The sequence below is a fragment of the Chiroxiphia lanceolata genome, chromosome Z, assembly GCF_009829145.1.
Source record: "Chiroxiphia lanceolata isolate bChiLan1 chromosome Z, bChiLan1.pri, whole genome shotgun sequence".
Classification (NCBI taxonomy): Eukaryota; Metazoa; Chordata; class Aves; order Passeriformes; family Pipridae; genus Chiroxiphia; species Chiroxiphia lanceolata.
Window position 1 is genome coordinate 61,323,677 of NC_045671.1, and position 18,299 is coordinate 61,341,975.

At 44.0% G+C, this 18,299-nt stretch overlaps 2 protein-coding genes across 14 annotated transcripts in view; one reads left to right on the forward strand and one right to left on the reverse strand.

Moving 5' to 3' along the window:
* The window catches only part of PALM2AKAP2 (PALM2 and AKAP2 fusion), a 266,174-nt gene extending 256,856 nt beyond the window's left edge, over nucleotides 1-9,318 (forward strand). For all 12 annotated transcript variants that reach the window (XM_032674597.1, XM_032674585.1, XM_032674586.1 and 9 more), the window contains one exon: nucleotides 5,660-9,318. In XM_032674597.1, coding sequence (XP_032530488.1) covers nucleotides 5,660-5,752 — 93 coding nt within the window. In that variant the 3' untranslated portion in view covers nucleotides 5,753-9,318. The remainder of the gene's footprint in view (nucleotides 1-5,659) is intronic.
* Nucleotides 9,319-15,266: 5,948 nt separating this feature from the next.
* SNX30 (sorting nexin family member 30) overlaps nucleotides 15,267-18,299 on the reverse strand; it is a 64,183-nt gene continuing 61,150 nt past the window's right edge. For both annotated transcript variants that reach the window (XM_032674814.1, XM_032674817.1), the window contains exon 9: nucleotides 15,267-15,444. In XM_032674814.1, the coding sequence (XP_032530705.1) occupies nucleotides 15,289-15,444 (156 nt within the window). In that variant the 3' untranslated portion in view covers nucleotides 15,267-15,288. The remainder of the gene's footprint in view (nucleotides 15,445-18,299) is intronic.

The following is an 18,299-nucleotide window of genomic DNA, read 5'->3' on the forward strand; positions in this document are numbered from 1 at the left end:
GATCCTGTCCTTGTCCCTGTCCATTGTGATGACTGATCAGACTCCCACAGCTTAGCATCAGTGTTGGTCTCAGGGTAGAAGAAACACAGACCTGCCAAGGAAAGGGTATTTAGAGTATTTAGTATTTTAGCAAGGCAGAACTTGCACGCTCCTTATCCCTGTAAAGCTGGACTTTGCCAAAGGCAGTAATTTTAAGAGCAGGTAGTTGATACTAACTACACTTTTGCAATGTTTGTTAAGAACAAGATGCTTAGTAATGTGGATATTTCAGTTGCCTGTAATTTTCTGTGGGGATTATGGTAATGACTGACATTCATTTATCCAACATCAGCACTTTTTTATAAACATGAACCTTCCACTATTTTCGTATTCCATAACATATTTGACCACATCAGCTACCTCAAGACAAGTACATGAATGTTTTCTGTCCTGGGGAGTAAAGCAAAGTCAAGTCTTTCCTATTCATTAAATAATTTACTGTGGCTTTTATCTCACTGATAGAAGCCAGTGATTGATCTTTGTGTAGAGTATTTATAGAGAGTTAATCAGTATAAGAGCAGTGTGCTTTCAGATGATTTTAAACACAAGTTGAGCTTCTCCTCCTCCAAATATCTGCACAATAATCTAGGTCAAGATTTATGAACAGCAAGTAGTGATCAGAGTGTTTGATGCTGTGTGAAAGGCAGAAGCTCAGGTATAGATTTTACATGCCCAGCCTGTGGCCTTCTGCCGGGAAAAGTTTTGTGTCCACTGTGTATAATGATAATGACATAAGGAATTAGGATCTGGAAGTGAATATGCGTGAATGCGAAAAGTGTTAGAAATAAAAAAGGCTGTAGGACACAGCAGTTCTGTATGCAGGTGAAAGAAAAGTATGTGTTCTGGCTAATCCCCAGCATCTAGCCTCAGACTGAAGAAACATGGTTCTCACTGGAAATCTTTAGCTGAAGCCAAGCAGTTGTTTCAGAAGGAACAGCAGGACTCAAGGCATGAAATGCCCCTACTCTCTGCTGACCTCACAGCTGAGCTGTGTCTCCTGTTCACTACAGCTTTCCATTATTCACTCCAGCAGGTGGCTCAATTTTAGCCATTGTTGGCAGCAGTGGAGCTGTCCCAACTGTGCTTGCACCAGCTGGGAGCCGGGCCTTCCATGCAGTCAGCCTGACAGCTCCACTCCGGGAAGCAGCAAACAACCCCTCGGCAAGGCACAGTAACTGCTGAAGTTAAACTACGTGCAGCAAACTATATCCTGCTTCATTAGGGCAATGTGGTTGCATCACCCCCAAGCCCCTGCAGCCTATATTAAAAGCACATCCATCTGCTGTTTTAAAGAGACTTACGTGTGTGCCCATATATGGGATGTTTTTATCCTCAAAATCTTCTGCTTTTGGCCTTAGAGCTATATGTATATTCAAATTTACAGGATATTAGCTTGAGCTTCCTAAATACCAATCATACTGTAGGAGATAACTGCATTTAGGTGACATTTATGCAGCATTAAAGGCTACTGCTGAAAATTTTTATGTTACAGAACAAAACCAACACACTAGATTTGATGGCACAGGGCATACAGTTTGTGTTTTAATACTGACCAGCAGCAATTTAATACTGTTTCTGTCTTGTTTCAAGTAAACACATTTTAATCTCACATACCCAGTTCCTAGTGTATTCACTGACTAGATTAAGTAGGTGCAGTAAAGGAAATACCTTCATACTGGAGAAATAGATGTTCTCTCAATAGTTCTAGTTTTATTTAAAGCATTTAGTTTATCATTCCTGAGCAGAAATGCTCACATCTGCAGGAGCAAGCAGTCTGTTCCCTGAATTTACGCTTCTGTGTCTTTGTGCACAGTGTGCTCCATGGACGTGCTGCAGCAACTTTACTGCATCGTACACATAGATTTTAGACACCCAGACCTTTGCTTTTTCTGGGGATTTTCCGGTTGGTTGGTTGGTTGGTTTTTGATTGTTGGTTGGTTTGGGTTGGGTTTTTTCAGTTCTTCGAGGTCCATATGGGAAGAATCAGTAAAATATTAAGCTCCAGAGAAATTTTTTTGCTTGCACATCAGTTTTGCTGCTAGTGTTCCATAAATATTAGCCTGTACTGGATAGTAGTCAGTTTTCTGACTACGCAGAGAGCGCTGCTACTTCAGTGGTTGACATAAATACGCTTTGGGCTAAAGCTATTTTGCTTTTTTTGTTGGCACTTAGCAATTATTGTTAAATGTGTTGGAGGGAGACTCAGGACAAGTTGGTCTCCATCTTTAGGATGGATAGAAAAATTAATCTTACACCTAACAGTGGCAGCTGTTTCAAATTTTTTGAGTTTTTTTTAAATCCTCAAAAATAAATTAAATCTATGAGGAAAGAACCCTCTGCAATTCCTACTGAGACCTCGAGCTGCAACCACAAGATCCACACAGCAATTTTTTTGCAGAGAGGTGAAGAGTGCTTCTTACAGCCCTACATATCTTTTTTCTTTCCCTCACACCTGCTTCTGCTCTGCAAATTCTTCGTGTCCTATTGCAGCTAGTACTCAAATCACCTCTCCCAAATAAGAGGTTTTATGTAACATTGCTTTTTTTCACTTATGTGACCTTATCATTAGGGCATAGTTCACAGGCTGAAGAAGCATAACCTTAAGTGAAGTGTTCGCTTTACGATCTTTCTGATTTTCAGAATATGCCTACTGCATGCAGTTATGAACCCTGGCTGCCTTAGGACACCCTGAGCACCCAAGCCTGGTCCTGCCTGGGTTGCCCTGCCTGTATCCACTGAGCTGATGTGGGGCATCACCAAGGAGGGCACTTATGAAGCATTAAGGTAGCATTTTGTAACATGGCCAAAATGCAGTGTGTTGCAGACTCCCAAAACTGCCACAACAATAAAAGCAAAAGACTTTGCTTCTTTGACCTGCTGTGGAAAGCTTTTGGTGCTGGACTCATGATGGGTCTAGGGTTAGCCCTGATACCTGCCAAAAAAAATCTTTAAAATGGAGATTGCTTGCTGTTTTTAGGCAAGCAGCTTCCTGGGTCATGAATTCAATGCTCTATTGAGGAGTCCCAATTCTCCACTCAGTCATTCCAGTTGCATGTTATAATTATACCACTGTTTTCTCTAGCGGGTCTAAAACTGACACAGCCTTGTAAAAACAAGGGTTGTTTTAGGTCAAGCACTCTTTTCAGTAGATTAGAAGAATAATTCTGGAGTGACTATTCAAAAGGACCTTTAATTTATATGCTCTACCATTTAGAAGGCTTGCTATTTTAATACTGAGCCAGACATCACTACTTGTTTTCCTGCAAAGTCTTAAGTCCACATTCAATGCCTGCCTGGTATCTCTGATACAAATCTAGATACAGCTTTGCTTGGAACAACCAGCAATGTTTGCGGAAGTAGACAAGCCTCTGCATGTTTGCAGACCAGGGATAAATGGAAGAAACCCTATTGCTATCTTTTAAGACAAATACAAGCTGTCTAATCCAAAGCAGGAATCTTCAGTGTTTAAGGGTCCTGACTGTTGCAAGCCATCACTAGAGACCTTCATAATATTGTGATTTCCAGCAAGGAAGCCACTGACTAGAAATTGTTGTAAATTATGTAAAATCCATATTATTTTCAGCTGGCATATTTTTACAGGCCAAATTCAGCATATCTCATTTAAGTATATAGTGGCAGTTTAGGTTTGAACTTTTGCTTCTTCCCAGTTTTGCTTTTTCATTGTTCAGTTTGGGTTGTCTTCTCTTGCTTCAGGCACTTCAGTCCCAGACATATAATTTTAACTGGTGGTCCTTACCCCTTCACTGGGAATAACTCCAGTACACAGTTTACAGGCTGTCTCAGAGAAATTTTTTCCTGATTTTGATTATTTTTATATATATATACATATACTTAGGTTTGTGATCACATTTGTCCTCTACTGGGTAGAATAGAAACCATTCAGCCCTTGTCCCCCCTTCTGGTGATGATTGCCCTTCAGAAAGAGGAGGCATGATTTTGAGCAGAATTTCAGAAAAAAATCCCTCTAGTGGACCTGGACTAGATTTGTAGCCTTGGTCAGTGCTGAGAAGGAGACAGAGCTTTAGTTAAAATTTTTCTCTCTTGGCCAAATTTTACCTTTAGTTCTTTGGCTAGTTCATAGTCAAAAGAAACTAGGAGGGCAAAGAAATACTAACACTGGCAAAACTCCACCCTATCTTCAGCTCCTGAAAGGAGGTCTAGGACTTGGTTTAAATGCAGTAGTGCATTCTTACTCCCATAAGCAAAGTTACGAGGGCCTGTAATTTCAGCTGGCAGTTCAGAGCTGATTTTGTGATGCTGCCTGTACAGGAGCCTAGTACCTCTATACTTTTCCAAACACAGCTTGTCACACCTGAAAGAAGAGTTTCTTTAGTCTTAAATTATTTATTTTTATTCCAGTCAAGGCATAAGTCCTCTCTGCATCTGACTTTCTACACAGAAGAATGAAATAGCATCATCCTTTCTTGAAAGGTCTGCTACTCTTCTGCAGCCAAGGAGTGTGCAGGAAGCAGTAGGGACCTGGGATGGATGGCATTGTTTCAGTGAAGAGTCATGTATTAACTGTGGGAATTTTTTACAGGTTTTTTTTAACATTAAAAATTTCAAAAGTTTGCTTCTTCGGGAGGGCTGATTTAAAACACACTGAGAGCAATGAACATTGGCAGCTTTGTAATTTGACCATGGAGCTGTTAATTCAGTATTGTTCAGAAAGTAACATTGCCATATGCTTCTATAAGAAGGCTCCAGACCCCTCTATATCTTAATCTGCTGTGTGGAAAACACCCATGGCCATGCTGAGGAGTACATGAGACACACATCACAATGATGCCTTTTGGTGTTGTCTGATTTTCTTTCCAACTTTCTTAAAACACGTATTAAAACTGTTTCTTACTTTTTTAGTAAATTATGTGTGTGCATATGTACAATACGTACCCAGTGTGTGCATGTATCTGCGTGTGTGACTATGTGCATATGAAATACATATAAATGTATTGGGGCCCATCTTGTACCAGGTTTTGTAGTTCTTCCTTGTGTAAATGTCCTTTTACTCCAAGAGCACTTTGATCACAGCGCCTTAGCTGCAAGACAAAAACCAGGAGAAGAGGATGCAGGGGTGGGAGGGTGGCAGGGTGGGTGCTACCTAGTTCTGCCTGAGAGGGTGAAGTGCTAAAATAAGCAGCCAGCTGCTTTCTGGGCTTTATGTGCAGCTCCAAAACAGCCTCTGGACTGTTTGCTGATTGCTGGCTCCTGGGACTGAAAGTTTGCAGCTGCCTCTAGGGAGAGGGCCAAGACCCTGGGATGGGGCAATGTGCAGCTGGGCTGGTAAAGGGCAGCTGGGGCTCCCCAGAAGACATTTGGGTGCTGCCAGACAACTCCTATCACTTCTGTCCTCCTGTGGTGTGGCTTTGCTCTTGTGTGCCATCCCCCCCACTTTCACATCAGCAAGTGCTTCATCGCATGAGTCTCCCCATCTTGCACAAGGTGCGGCACTGGGAGCCTTGTGGCAGGGGCTGACCTGGCTGGTCCCTGCCTACCTGGCTGGTCTCTGTCTGCCCAGGTGCACAGTGTGGGACACCCTTACACAGGGGCTGTGGGCACCTGAGTGACACCCTGTGCTTTCCCTTTCTCTCCTGACCAGGTCCTGGAGGCGACCAGGGTGAACCGCAGGAAGAGCGCTCTGGCATTGCGCTGGGAAGCCGGCATTTATGCCAACCGAGAGGAGGATGAATAACCACACTGCGGTGTGAAGACAGCGACCAGGCATGCCGGAACCAAAAAAAGAGAAAGGAAGAAAGAAAAACAAAACAAAAAAAAACCCAAACACAAAAACCCACCATGAAAGCAGCAGCATTTTAGTCCAATATTTATTAAATACACAAGAAACTCGATGCACATAGACACAGAAATGATCCTGCTCCGGGCAATCCTGAAGTTACAGGAAGAACATACCTAGAAAATAGCCCCTTCTTCTTCTCTCCATCTCCCCTCTGAAAATAATGCAGTGGAGAGGCTGCAGGGGGTGGGAGCTCTTGAGGGTGGGCACAAGGGGGTGTCCAAGATTGTCCCTGTGTGGACCAGATAGGCTGCAGGCATATGGCAGGAAGTTGTCATGGACGAATCTGTGGCCAGGGCTCACACCTGTGCTTCGTGCTGACCGAACTGACAGCCCTGCCTTGCCCCCAGGATCACTGTCCACCCAGCAGCTCCTGTCAGAACCTCCTGCAGTTCCTTTGCCTCCGACAACCGCTGCACCAAGACCGTCGGCGTTAATTCGGCATACTCTTATCCAGCCACAACACACGAAGATACTGCCCTCTGTTCTGTTTCTTTGAGGACACTGAAGGGTTGGGTTTGGGGTTGGACTGGTTGTTTTGGGGGGGTGGGTTTTGCTGCCCTTTCTAGTAATTTATCTGTTTTGAAAGGAGAAAAACCCAACAAACAGGGAGGCAGTTATTGAAAATATACAATCCAGCAGACTCAGTCAAACAGTCCTTGTGTTGCAAACACAAGCCATCACAATTTAGGAGTGGAATAGATGGGGATGAGAGCTAAGCCAAATGGATTACCTTAGCTTTAGGATCCTATATGCTTGCAATATCACCTGAACTCCAGGTTCTCAGAGCATATTTACACAACAAAGTTTCTAAGTAGAAAAATCTGTATTTAGCGGATGACAACTATTTTTTGATGGTGGGGAGGGAAAAGAATGGCATATGTGTTAAATCTTTGAAGATGGATAATTTGAAGCAGAAAGGTAGTGGGAAAGGGATATTAAAGGACATTTAATTTTTAAATGAGGCAATAATTGAACTAAGCCAGACTCTGGCCTAGAAAGAGGTAAGAAATAAAGAAAAAAGATAGTTATGTGTTCAACTATATTTATACAACGTAAAAAGCCTTTGAAATAGAGTGCTTTGTGGAAGTCTTCACGTTTCCAGGCAACAAAAAAGCTAAAGGGCATAATGAGTTGGAAGGAATGAGCAAGGAAGAGCAGACAAGGGAAGAAAACATTACTTCTGCCGTTCAGCAGGTGTTTCCAGCGCTACAAGCAAACCATAGAGCCTTTAGTTATTGCTTAGGCTTGGGATCAGCAGTGAAGGATTAGTGTGGTTCTGTGTGCGCGTGTGGGCGTGTGTGTGTGCGCGTGTGTGTGCGCGTGTGTGTGCGGGCGTGTGCGTGAGGCTGGCATACCAGGAAGCGTATGGCAGTGTGTGTACTGGTTATTTTCTCCAAAGCTGTTATACCAGCTATAGTTGTGAGTTCTGATTTATTTTTTTTTTTTTCCGAAAGGGGATATAAAAATAAGGCACTGAGTTAATGCAGTATTTGTGATACTAAAATTTGACCCAACATGGTATTTGCATGAGTCACAATTGCAAAGTATTGACCAGTTTTGTAAGCTGACGATTAGGAAAAGAAATGTGGTATTAATTCTTGTGCTTTGTATTTGTATGTAGTATAGAGGCTGCGGGTTTACTCTTTCTTATCACCAAGCAATACAATAGGAGTATTTTACAACTGGGAACCATAATTTCTGGACTAGAAACCAACAAGTTTGGGAGGTGATGGGAAAAAAGACACCGAGCTTTTTTCTATACAGAATACTGTCTTTTTTACAGTCAGTTATTATTTTGACATCTTTTTAAGAAACCATCAGCCAGGATACTGTGTCCTCCCTAAGCCTTTCCTTGGTTTCATGACCTGCTGTGCTGTTTTATCCTGAAACAGTGAGCTCATTTAAAATGAGTACCGATACTGTGAACATATTTTGGTGCTTTTCTTAAACACAGAGCTTGCAACCAAATTATTCACCACCACCACCCTTCAGCATGTGATTTCTGTCCACGGACACATATAATTTGGAGGCTTATTTTCAGGGAATTGTAGCAAATACAATTGTATATACCCATGGACTCAGTTCTGTCAGTTGTCTCCGTAAGTGCTATTGAACAGAAGAAAACGCTGCTGAACCGAGAGTTCACTGTGATAAGGGCAGCAAGCTTATCTCAAGGAGGCACCATGCTTGTGAAGGAATTACATACCTAATGAAGGGGACCTGTTGTTCAGGCGTGGCAGTCGACACTGTGATTAATATCTGCAGGCGGGTCGTTACTGTACAGCTGTAGGAAAAGCAGTGGCACCAGTGCAGCACTAGTGAGACCATACATGATGTAGCTGCATCTGTGAGCTCTGCACATCTGTGTCAAGAAGATTCCTGGCTCCCTCCACCTCTGGGGAGAGATTAAGAGAGAATGGGAAGAAGGAGTTTCCTGAGAAGAGGATATGGCCTCTGTACTTGTGCAGAGGTGGTGTTGCATTAAATGGCGCTTTTCAGAGTTTCCTCCAATATTTGCTCCTGAAAGCTGACTGAGCCCTGGACTGCCTTTCCAGGAACTTGTGGTAGTGTGTTCTTTAGCCTGTAGGCCTGTTTTTCCCCCTGCTCTCTCATTGGAAGCTAGTGACATTGAGCACTCATTGTTGGGCATCTTTTCATGCTTTGCCACATCCCCCCCATACTGCTACAATTGGTCTGAAGTGAAAATTAAATTGTTCCTCTAGAAGGGGGATGTGGTGGTGAGGAGACTCCAGGCAGGAGTCCTCTGCGATAGAAGTATTTGTTCTCGGCCCCTGCAACAGAAGTATTGGCATGTTTCAGTCCAGGACGGACAGACTTTCCACCCAGCAGTTTTTCTCTTCCAGAAATTATGGACACTCATAGTCAGCAGCACATTCAGTGCTGTGGTAACAAGAGTGAGATGCAGTTTCCTTGCCTCTGTTATTTGATTTGCATGCTACCAAGCTTAGGTGTTTATAAGTATACGCCAGTATTACATATCTATCTATATATGACTGTATCAAATGCAACAAAAGAGCACTATTGCAGAGTTAACTTCGTCTCCACAAAAGAAACGCTGAGATCCTTTCCCGTGGCAAAGACTGGTTTTAATGAAACTGTGTATTGAAAAATAGTTAAGCATTAGCATTTGTGATCATAATCAGTTTGGAGTTACAGTGCAGGTTTTCTGAACAGTTCGTTTTTAAAGCTGCCAGTTTGGGCTTCATCTTGCTCTGTACTGACATTATCTAAAGGAAAATAGAGTAGCAGTGACATGTTTGGCAGCCAAAAGGCAGCATCCTTGTCATGACTTACCAACTAGTTTCAACAATACCTGGCTTTCTGTATGTTAACCACTTAAATGTTATCCTGCTTCTGTTTTATAGTGACTGTGAGGCCTACAATGCAAGTATATAATTATTTTCTCATTAAAACAGAAACCTGTGTTGTGTTTCTATAAAGCTGCCTGTTTCTTCACATTATTGCAGGAGGGTGTGCCCCTGCAAGCAGCATGTGGCTGGAAGAGAGTGGCCTGAGTCGCACCTCCCACGGCAGTCGGTCGGTCTCTCCCCCTGTTCTTGACTCAGTGGCTGTGGACGGCAGGAGTACAGAGACAAAGCAGATGATCAATGTGATCAGCAATGTCCAATTTATTATTTAAATGAGTTAACTTTTATACAATTTAGTTTGTTCTGGGTACATGCTCACAACAAGGCGATTGGATGGCTCAGTCTTGCACGTGTCTCATGCTTTCAGTTTATTGGATCTGAGGCTCTGTCCATGCGGCCTAAGATCATACTCGGCATGCAAAGTCCCTTCTATTGATCTGCCTTTAGGGGTTTTCCCGAGATCTGCAGGTGTCTCATTATCTCCAGTTTCTCAAGGCTTTCTTACTATAAACATACTATGTTCTCAAACCTTATAATTATAAACACACGGCTAACAAGTATAAACATTGCATATTTTCACACAGCTTATAAATATAAACATTACACCGCTTGCCACTTCTGAAGTCACGTCAAGCAAGACCTACAGAAATGCAGGAAAAATTGTTCAGAGAAATCTCTCTGCTCCGGCCACAAGTGTCTGTCTCTCTAGAGGTGGGAGAGATCTTTCTCCACTCAGTGCTGTCAGTTGCAGGTACGAGAGCATCCCTGAGTCTTTCTGTCCCATTAGCATGCTTGTGGAGGTTTGCAGAGGCCAAATCTGCTTTGTGAGGAATCTCATGATCTTTCTTACCTTCCTTCTGCACCTCCAGGAACCTCACTGTCCTGCATGGCAAAGCACTGTTTCAGCCAGTTGTCTATTTCTCAGACACCTGGCTGCAGCAACCAGCTGCTTACCCATTGCCTCATCCCCTTGTCCCCCCTTTCATGGTTGTGTAGACCAGGGGAGATCCCGTCTCCGACCCCTGGTAGGAAGCTGCTGTCAACTTTTCCTTGTGGGGCGCTGGAAGGTGCCAAAGCACCAGGTCCACAGAAGCTGCAGGTCAGCCACAGGGGCTTCTTGGGATCTAGAAAGGTTCACGGCAACCTCTGCCCCTTCCTGTGCCAGGAATAGTCAGGCATTTAATTACAACCCTCCCATGGGAGGTGGCAGAGGATACCTGTGATTTTGGTGGGAGTTGGCTTGGGCAAAGTGCAGGCATGTAGTTCATGCTCTTCCCATAACACCAGCCCTCCTCGCCTTATGCAGATAGTATCAGAAATGCCTACAGAGAAAAGTCAGATGCAGATTTATTTTCGAGTTAGTAAAGACTGGAAGTCAAGAAAAAGACTAGAGAACAGCTTGAAAATTTATCTACGAATTCTGTCTTTGAAGAAAAAGGAATTGCTTCTTTTCAACGCAGAAAAGGCTTTCTGACTTCATTTGCCTTTCCTTGCTCTGTGCGAAGGATGGTGTGTTGGACACAAAGTGGGAAAAGGAACTCCTAAGGATCTCTGGGTTTTATCTGAATTAAAAATGAAAATTGGACCTTTGCATGGGAGAATTTCGACATGGCAAAACTGAGGCAGTGACACCAGCGGGTGGCAGCAGCTCAGGAATTTTTGCAATGCGTTCTGCTGTTATCAGCTGTTGGTATCTGTTTCATAACACACACTGAGGACATTTAAAATTGCTGTCACCCCATTGCATAGCTTAAATGGCATGTGCCACACTTGAGAGTAGGGTTTTTTTACAAAGTGGCTATAAAAGAGCCATTTTATCATTTTTGTTGTAGTCCCAGAGAAGGTGAAGATACTGCACCTCTGTTAGTTTTAGGTGGCTTTAAGAGGCCCCAGCACAACGGGAAAGCAAATGGAGAGGCAAAGGATCTTGTCTGCAGAGTCAGGTTAGATTAAACTGCTTTAAAAGGAGAGAGAACATTCATTACAGTGTTTTTTGTTTTAAGTGGGTACAGGAAATAAACCTCACAAACAAAGTCTGTAGTAAAAGGAAACCCAAGTCAGAGCACCACAAGCTGTAGCAAGGAGGAGGGACAGGGCCAGGTAGGACCAGAACTACAAAGACAAGCATGAACTTTAGCACTAAAGATGACTTTCAGTTATGTTTTAGTTACTGAATTACTGAGATGGGCAGTGCAGGAAACTATTAGGAGTGTGGTCCAGCCCCCCACTCCTTCCCAGGTTAAAAGCTGAACAGCATCCCAGTGTTTCACATGGTTCAAGACTGAGGGCCAGGGGCTATGCTGTCACATCAGCAGTAGCATGGGGAAGCGGGGGGGAGACACCAACAACAAACCATACAAAAAACAAATAAAACCAAAAAACCTAAGCAGCAACAGCAGGGAAAAAAACAATGCCCTCATGGTCTGCTGTTAGCTCTGGCTAGATTGATTAATTTGCAACCTAACCCACTGCTTTATCAACAGGGTCTTCAGGAAGAGAGCTTTTACAGTAAGCAGTAAACATGGCAAGCATGTGAGAGCTCCTCCTCCATTCCAGACATGTGTCATCCCTGCAGTGAATGCAGGGTGGGGTGCCAGCAGGAGTGGGTAAAGATTCAGGCCTTGTTCCAGTCTAGAGTGTGGGAGCAGTAGCAAGAAAAATCAATGAAGAAAACCTACTTTATCACATTCTCCATTACTGCAGACTGCATGGGGAGGATGGCATAGTGTGGATTTTTGTGGCAGCAGTGACATCTGGAGGGCAGATTGCACAGGCCATGCATGGTAAGACCTTCATTTCCAAGGATGCCCCCTGGAAGCCAGATTCTGGAAGCAGCCAAGACACAGGACAGACATGTTGACTGATACACCAATCTCAGGGCCCTTTCAGTGCTGAGGCCACTACAATAGTACCTGTATTAGTAATGCAGCAAGCCCTCTTGGGGACAGCAAAAGATCAGGAGGAGCCATGGCACATCTCACAAGCTTCCTAGGGGGAGACAGTTGGGATGGGGACTCCAGAAAAAGCCACTGTGCTTAGCATGCATTCCCAGCACCCTGGTCATGCCTCTTTCTATATGAGCTCCCAGGGCACACCAGCCCTACCAGCCAGCCCGTGCTGGGAGCAATTGTAAACTCTGTGTGACCTTGGCAGGGAGCTTGGTGCAGGACTGTGGATGGACACATAAAACACTTGGTGTGGGGCCCTGTTGCACTGAACTGTTGCAGTGGGAACTGGTGCTGTCTGGGAAGGTGTATGCAGGGCAGGAGGCAAGAGTAGGAGGCTGGATAAAGCTCCACAGAATCATGAGGGTTTCCTATTGAGCTGCAGCAGACAGACCAGGCTGATGCTCTCCCCCTTGGGGTGTCACTGATAACAAGAGGCTGTGACTCAGAGTGAGATAGGATGCTTATATACAAATGGTACCCACAAGCACTTCTTTCGGTAATATCTGAGAAATCTGAAGTCTCTTAGTTTTACATTAAAATGGGCATGAAGTCCTCAAGCTGCAACTGAAACACAAGAAACCAGGAAAATGTTAGCAAAAACACATGGATAATGACACAAGCTTGGTGAAGCAGCTCTTCATAGAACTCACATAAGGCTTCAAAACTGTTGCAGACAAATAACCAGTTAGGAGGAAAGAGCTCCAGTCCTTGTGAAGCATTATCTCCATGGAGAAAGGTGGAGTTCCCAGACACACAATGGGAATTGACTTGCTGGACAGCTTTGTCACCCCCACACTGTGTGGAGGTGGCAGAAAGTATTCAGCCCTATTTAATTGGAGTGAAAGAAGGAAGGTGCTAAAGTAGGGCACTTGCTCACTCTTTGATAGGGCTTGTTTGCTTCTAGGAGATGGTTTTGGGGTACAGCATCAGCCCAAGGTGGACCCAGACTTTCAAAGTATTACCCTCTCCCACTCCCTGCCACCTCCTTGTCCTCTCCTGTTCCCTTCTGGTTTCCCCATGATACTGTCAACACCCATGGCTGGTTTTGGGCAGCAAGACTAGATGGTTCCCACGCACAGAGATGTGTCTCACTTTGCTTCCTCTGAGCATCATGTGCTGGAAAGACCCTTGGCCAGACCAAGTCCCCAGCCACATGTCCCTAACTGACCACCACTGCAGGGCTCCATCAGCCTCCAGCAAGGCTCCCTCCCAGGCTGGTTTCCTCTACTCAGGTATTTAACTGGATTTACACTTCTTTGCCAAAGCTTTCCATTGTCGATCCCATGTAAGATGGATAAACCAAGACCCATGAGATAAACCTTAAATGGACTAAATCCAAATGTTCCAAAGCACTTAGATACCTATATATTTTTAAGAATCTTGCTCTTTGAGGGCTACTCAGCTGGAAGCTCATGGACTGAGCTTGTGCCAATACACTATAAAATGATGTATGTTAGTGGGGTTGACTTGAAAGGCTGTTGGGAGAAAGTCAGGTGAAACAAAAACCTTCTCTTGGTTGCATTACTCATGCCAAAAGGGCATGATTTCAGCTTTTCTTTAATGCTATGTTTGAGGAAAACAACTACTGAAGAGAAGGCAGACTGAGCTTGTATGGGGTAGAGAGGGTGGCCTTTGAAGAAAAAGTTAATTTCAAGTTGTGGGGCTTCACGTGTAAAGAAAGTGAAGATATGTAATGCTGGTCAGAGCAGAATGGTATGAACAGTCGACACCAGAAAGATAAATATGGAAAAATCTGACTGATGGGAGTTTTTCTTGGAGGAAGCTGCTCCTGAAGCCAGCTGAAAGCACAATTAGGCAGTGTTTGAGCAGGGGTGGAAAGTATATGGCAAAACGCATATTTACCCAGGCTCTCTGGAAACCAGAAAAACAACCCTCTGCCTGTTACAGCATAGGTCTCACCTGCTGCCAGGTCCAGACTGGAGTGGTACAGGACAAGATTCAGTCCTGCTCTCCTTCTTGGCCACTGTTTGCTGGGTCAGTCTTCAGCAGAAGGGAATCAGGAAATAGTTGAATGATATCATTGTTCATGAGCCTCATAATTTATTGACATGCAGACTCTTTGAGTGTATAAATTAAAAGATATGTCAATATAGTCTGTCTAAGCTTTGCAGGATGTTTCCAAGGAATTTATTATCAAGATGCCCCAGCACTAAATGATCAAAACAGCATTTCAGTACCCCAGAGCACTTATTTTTCAAATCTTGATTAATCTCTTGGTTCCCTTCCCATATAGAAATATTAAATCAGTGTGGTTTAAAATGTCAGGAGCTCAGTTTACTCTCTAGACATCTGCTTTTGTCCTAGGCTGCCCTGACTGTGTCCTTTGCAGAGGATACCTTAAAGCTCATGGCCAGACATGACTTGTTAGTTGCTAATAGTTCCCACTGGCATCTTGGAGGTGACCTCCAACATAAAATCCCTGAAGGTGATAGCTACTGACCCCTGGAAAGTGGTGGTGTGGAAATGCATCACATATGGCAATGAAAGGCACGAGCCCACATCACCTGTGTATGGTCCAAGCCCTGCAGCAGCAAAGCAAGCTCATCTACAGCAGAGCAAGAACAGCATGGTCTTCTGGAGGCAAGAGGGTCTTGACATGACTCTTAGCTGTCCTGTTGATTTTCAGTAAACAAGAGTGTCTTGGGTCTTGCAACAACTGGGAAGGTCATCAGGTGTTAGCAGTCTTCCAAGAGGTGAGTGCAGCTGGCAGTCCTCCTTTCAAGAGCATCACCAGCATTCAGACCAAGTGCACTGTGCAAAGCCATGCTGAAATGGGCAAAGTGTTTGGGAGATGTCCCCATTGCCCACATGCAGCTAGCAGGAGGTATGAAACCATTGCCAAGAAACACAGAGGTTGTAGTGGGAAAAAGCAGTGCTGCTCTTGACCAGTATGACCAATTCAGCATCTGCACAATGGGGCACAAAAGCAAAGTCTTAGCTCAGGAAAGCTTTGAATACTCCAGAATGCTGAAATGAAGTGGCAAGGGAATAGCAAACACCAGTAACAGCAGCTGTCTTGCCACAGAGTTTAAAACCGTCATTTCTGTGATTGTTTGTTTGTTTGTTTGTTTATTTATTTGTGCTTGTTAAACACTAAAGAAATGCAGCCTGGAAAAAAGTTAGCAGCAACAATATTGCTGGAAAGCTCCCTGGACTTTCTTGTTTCCCTGGTGCCTTTTACCTGATACCCCTCTTCAACTCCAAAATTTCCTGCAGATACAACAGGATCCTGCAGAGAAAAGAAGAGGCACAATATTTAAGTCCCTTAAATGTCTTTTTCAATGTCTTTTTATACATGTAGTGGAGTCCTAAGAACACATAAAATCTGCCACGGCTGTTCACTCACTAACTCCCTGGGAGGGTGCTAGCTGAAGTAACACAATGCATGTTCCCCAAAGTAACATGCATTATCTACATGAGCTTTCTCCAGAGCCCAGAGCGTTCTCCTGGAGCACTTTGATGCAGAGCTGTAGGCCTTGGAAACCGCAGACACATCTTCCCTGTGTGTTGAGTGGAGAAAACACCTCTGCACAGGGTTGCAGAGCCTCAGCAGCCCTTGCTGCTTTCCAGGTAGGGCTTCTCCAGCACTGGGGCTGCCGATTGCCCAGCCAGGAACAACTCTGCTCTCTTGTCTGAAGATTACACCATTGGTGCCATTTTCCACTAGTGTCCTGCAGCAAAGTGTCTGTGGACATGGTCATAGTCCATAGTCCATAGTCTCCCAGCCAACCTCATGGAGGAGGTGCCTTTCCCTGCTGTCCCAGGGACTGCTTCACCCTGCCAGGTCAAAAAACAAGTGTCCCCACCCTCAAGGCTGCAAGTTGGATAATTAGCCAGGTGTGGCTACAGTACACATTAAAAACAGGGTTATCCCTGTTATTTTCTGTGCCTTATGACATCGGGTTGCCCAGAAGTCCTCAGCTGGCACTGGGGACTGTTTGCAGTGAGATAATGGTAGGCACTGCCATGCAACCTTGTATCCCAAAACCACCTTGGGACAGGTTCTGCACCCACCACCAGCTGTGCTGAGGGGCTCATGAGTGGTCCCTGGAGGACCTGCCTGGCCCTGATTCAGATGGTGTTCTGTAATCAAGGAAAGGTTTGAGAGCTTGTTATCGAGTTTTCTATGTTTTTAATTTCTGAGCTGCAGAGGTTGAGTAAACATCCCCTGCTGGAAGAGCTGCCATATGGAAAAAAGAGGGTGGTGAGGCTTATAAATACCACTGGAGTGTGCCACAGCATCGGCAGCTTTTGGTTGTGTATGCCATTTCCTGGGTTTTGCCCTTTTTTTTTTTTTTAAACAAATGACTGAATGCGTTTGACAGGACGGTCTGCATAAAATATCCTGGAAAATTTGAGCACACAAATGACTAAAACCATAGTTAATCTTTCTTGACAATTTTTGTGCTCAGGACCTATCCCAGCAGAGTAAACAGAGAGAGGTGGTGAGGAGCGAGTTACCATCTGCCTGCTCAGAATGTCTGTAATAGATATCACTGAGGGCTTACAGCAGGTGATGGCTTTGTCACTTGCTCTACCTGCCCAAAAAACAAAAATTTAGCCAGGCAAGTTGAGATAACTTGAGATCTGTCAGGTGAAAATGTCTGGATTACCAGGCAAGGGTGTCTCCAGAAGATTTAAAAAAATGTTTCACCTTCCCTTCTCTCCTCAAAAAGCACTATGCCTTACACAAAGCACCAAGGACACCCTGTATCTTTTAAGCATTTATGGTTTTGATTGTTTCCATCTCTCAGCCAGGAAAATGAGATGGATTCAGCCCTTTTCACTGTCCTGATGTCCTCTGCCAGCTGCTGTTCTTACTTCTGTAGAGTCTCAGGCTTATGGCGTGATACTCTTTCTTTCTAACTGTACCTGGCTAGGGCTGACTTACCTAGCAAAGGCCCTACCAGACCACAGAAATAAGCACTCCTCTTTCCTTTGCTCCTTTTTTCTTCCTTCCACCTCTCACTCCTAAGGATAGTGACTCACTATTTCTTTTTCCTCCTTTATCCTGCCCTATTAACCTTTCCAATATGCCCTGTGTATAGTCTTCCTCTAATTCATGTCCACACTTACCAGCCAGATCCTCTCCAGTCAAATTTACTCTTCTACAGAGCTTTTACTCTTAATGTCTTTTTGCAAACATTATTATTTAAACGTGTTTTTTTAGGATTTTCAGTACCCATTCACCATAGATATACCCTTTCGCAATCAAAAACAAAAATGTGAGGTAGACCACCCAAATTATTTCTAAATAGCTTTGGAGAGCACTTGAGAAAGGGTGAGCAGTTTTTGGGTTTGAACCAAGTGTTTATAATTCATTCAGTAGTGAAATTTTAATAAACATCTTTTTGCTACAGTTATTTCATTTTTCCAGACTATCCACTTTTATACAACACAGGATTCCTTATATCTGCATTTCTAGGATAGTTTATTTCATCCCATTTCTCAAGGCCATTGCTGCCTACGCACTCTTAAACTTTGCAATGCTTCTATGCCAAACACATAAATACCTCGATAACAATTTTTTAAAAAATATTAATATTAATGAAAAGAGGGGATGTGCACAGAAAAAAAATTATTTTAGCACAAGGATTATCTGTGGCTTATCTAAGAACGACAGCAGGATTTGTTCTGTGGTCCAGCTGATCAGGCAGACACAGGTACTGCAAGAACCTTTTTTTCCTCCTTCCATAGAGAGGATTAATGTTAAGGCATACAGTTCTCTGTCAGGACTATTAATTGCCTAAATTCCTCAAGCTAAAGGAAAAAAGTCAACTCAGCAAAAAGCATCTGTCAAAGGATGGTGTGTTTTTTTCTCAAAGCAGTGATGAAGTGGTGGGGACTGCCAGCCTCTTCCAAGGAGGGCTGGTAGACCTCCCCTACCTCATGTGGGGTCACCACTCCTCACCATGCTTCACATCAGTGCACCCCAAGAGGTCTCTCCATGGAGCAAATCCATTCTCCAGCTTTTTTGTAGCCTGCACACTGCCCTGGACTTTGTTCATGTGGGGCAGTGGGTGAAGCCTCAAGGCATAGGGGGAACAAGTCGCCATGTGCTCCCACTGCCTGTGGCCTGGGCTT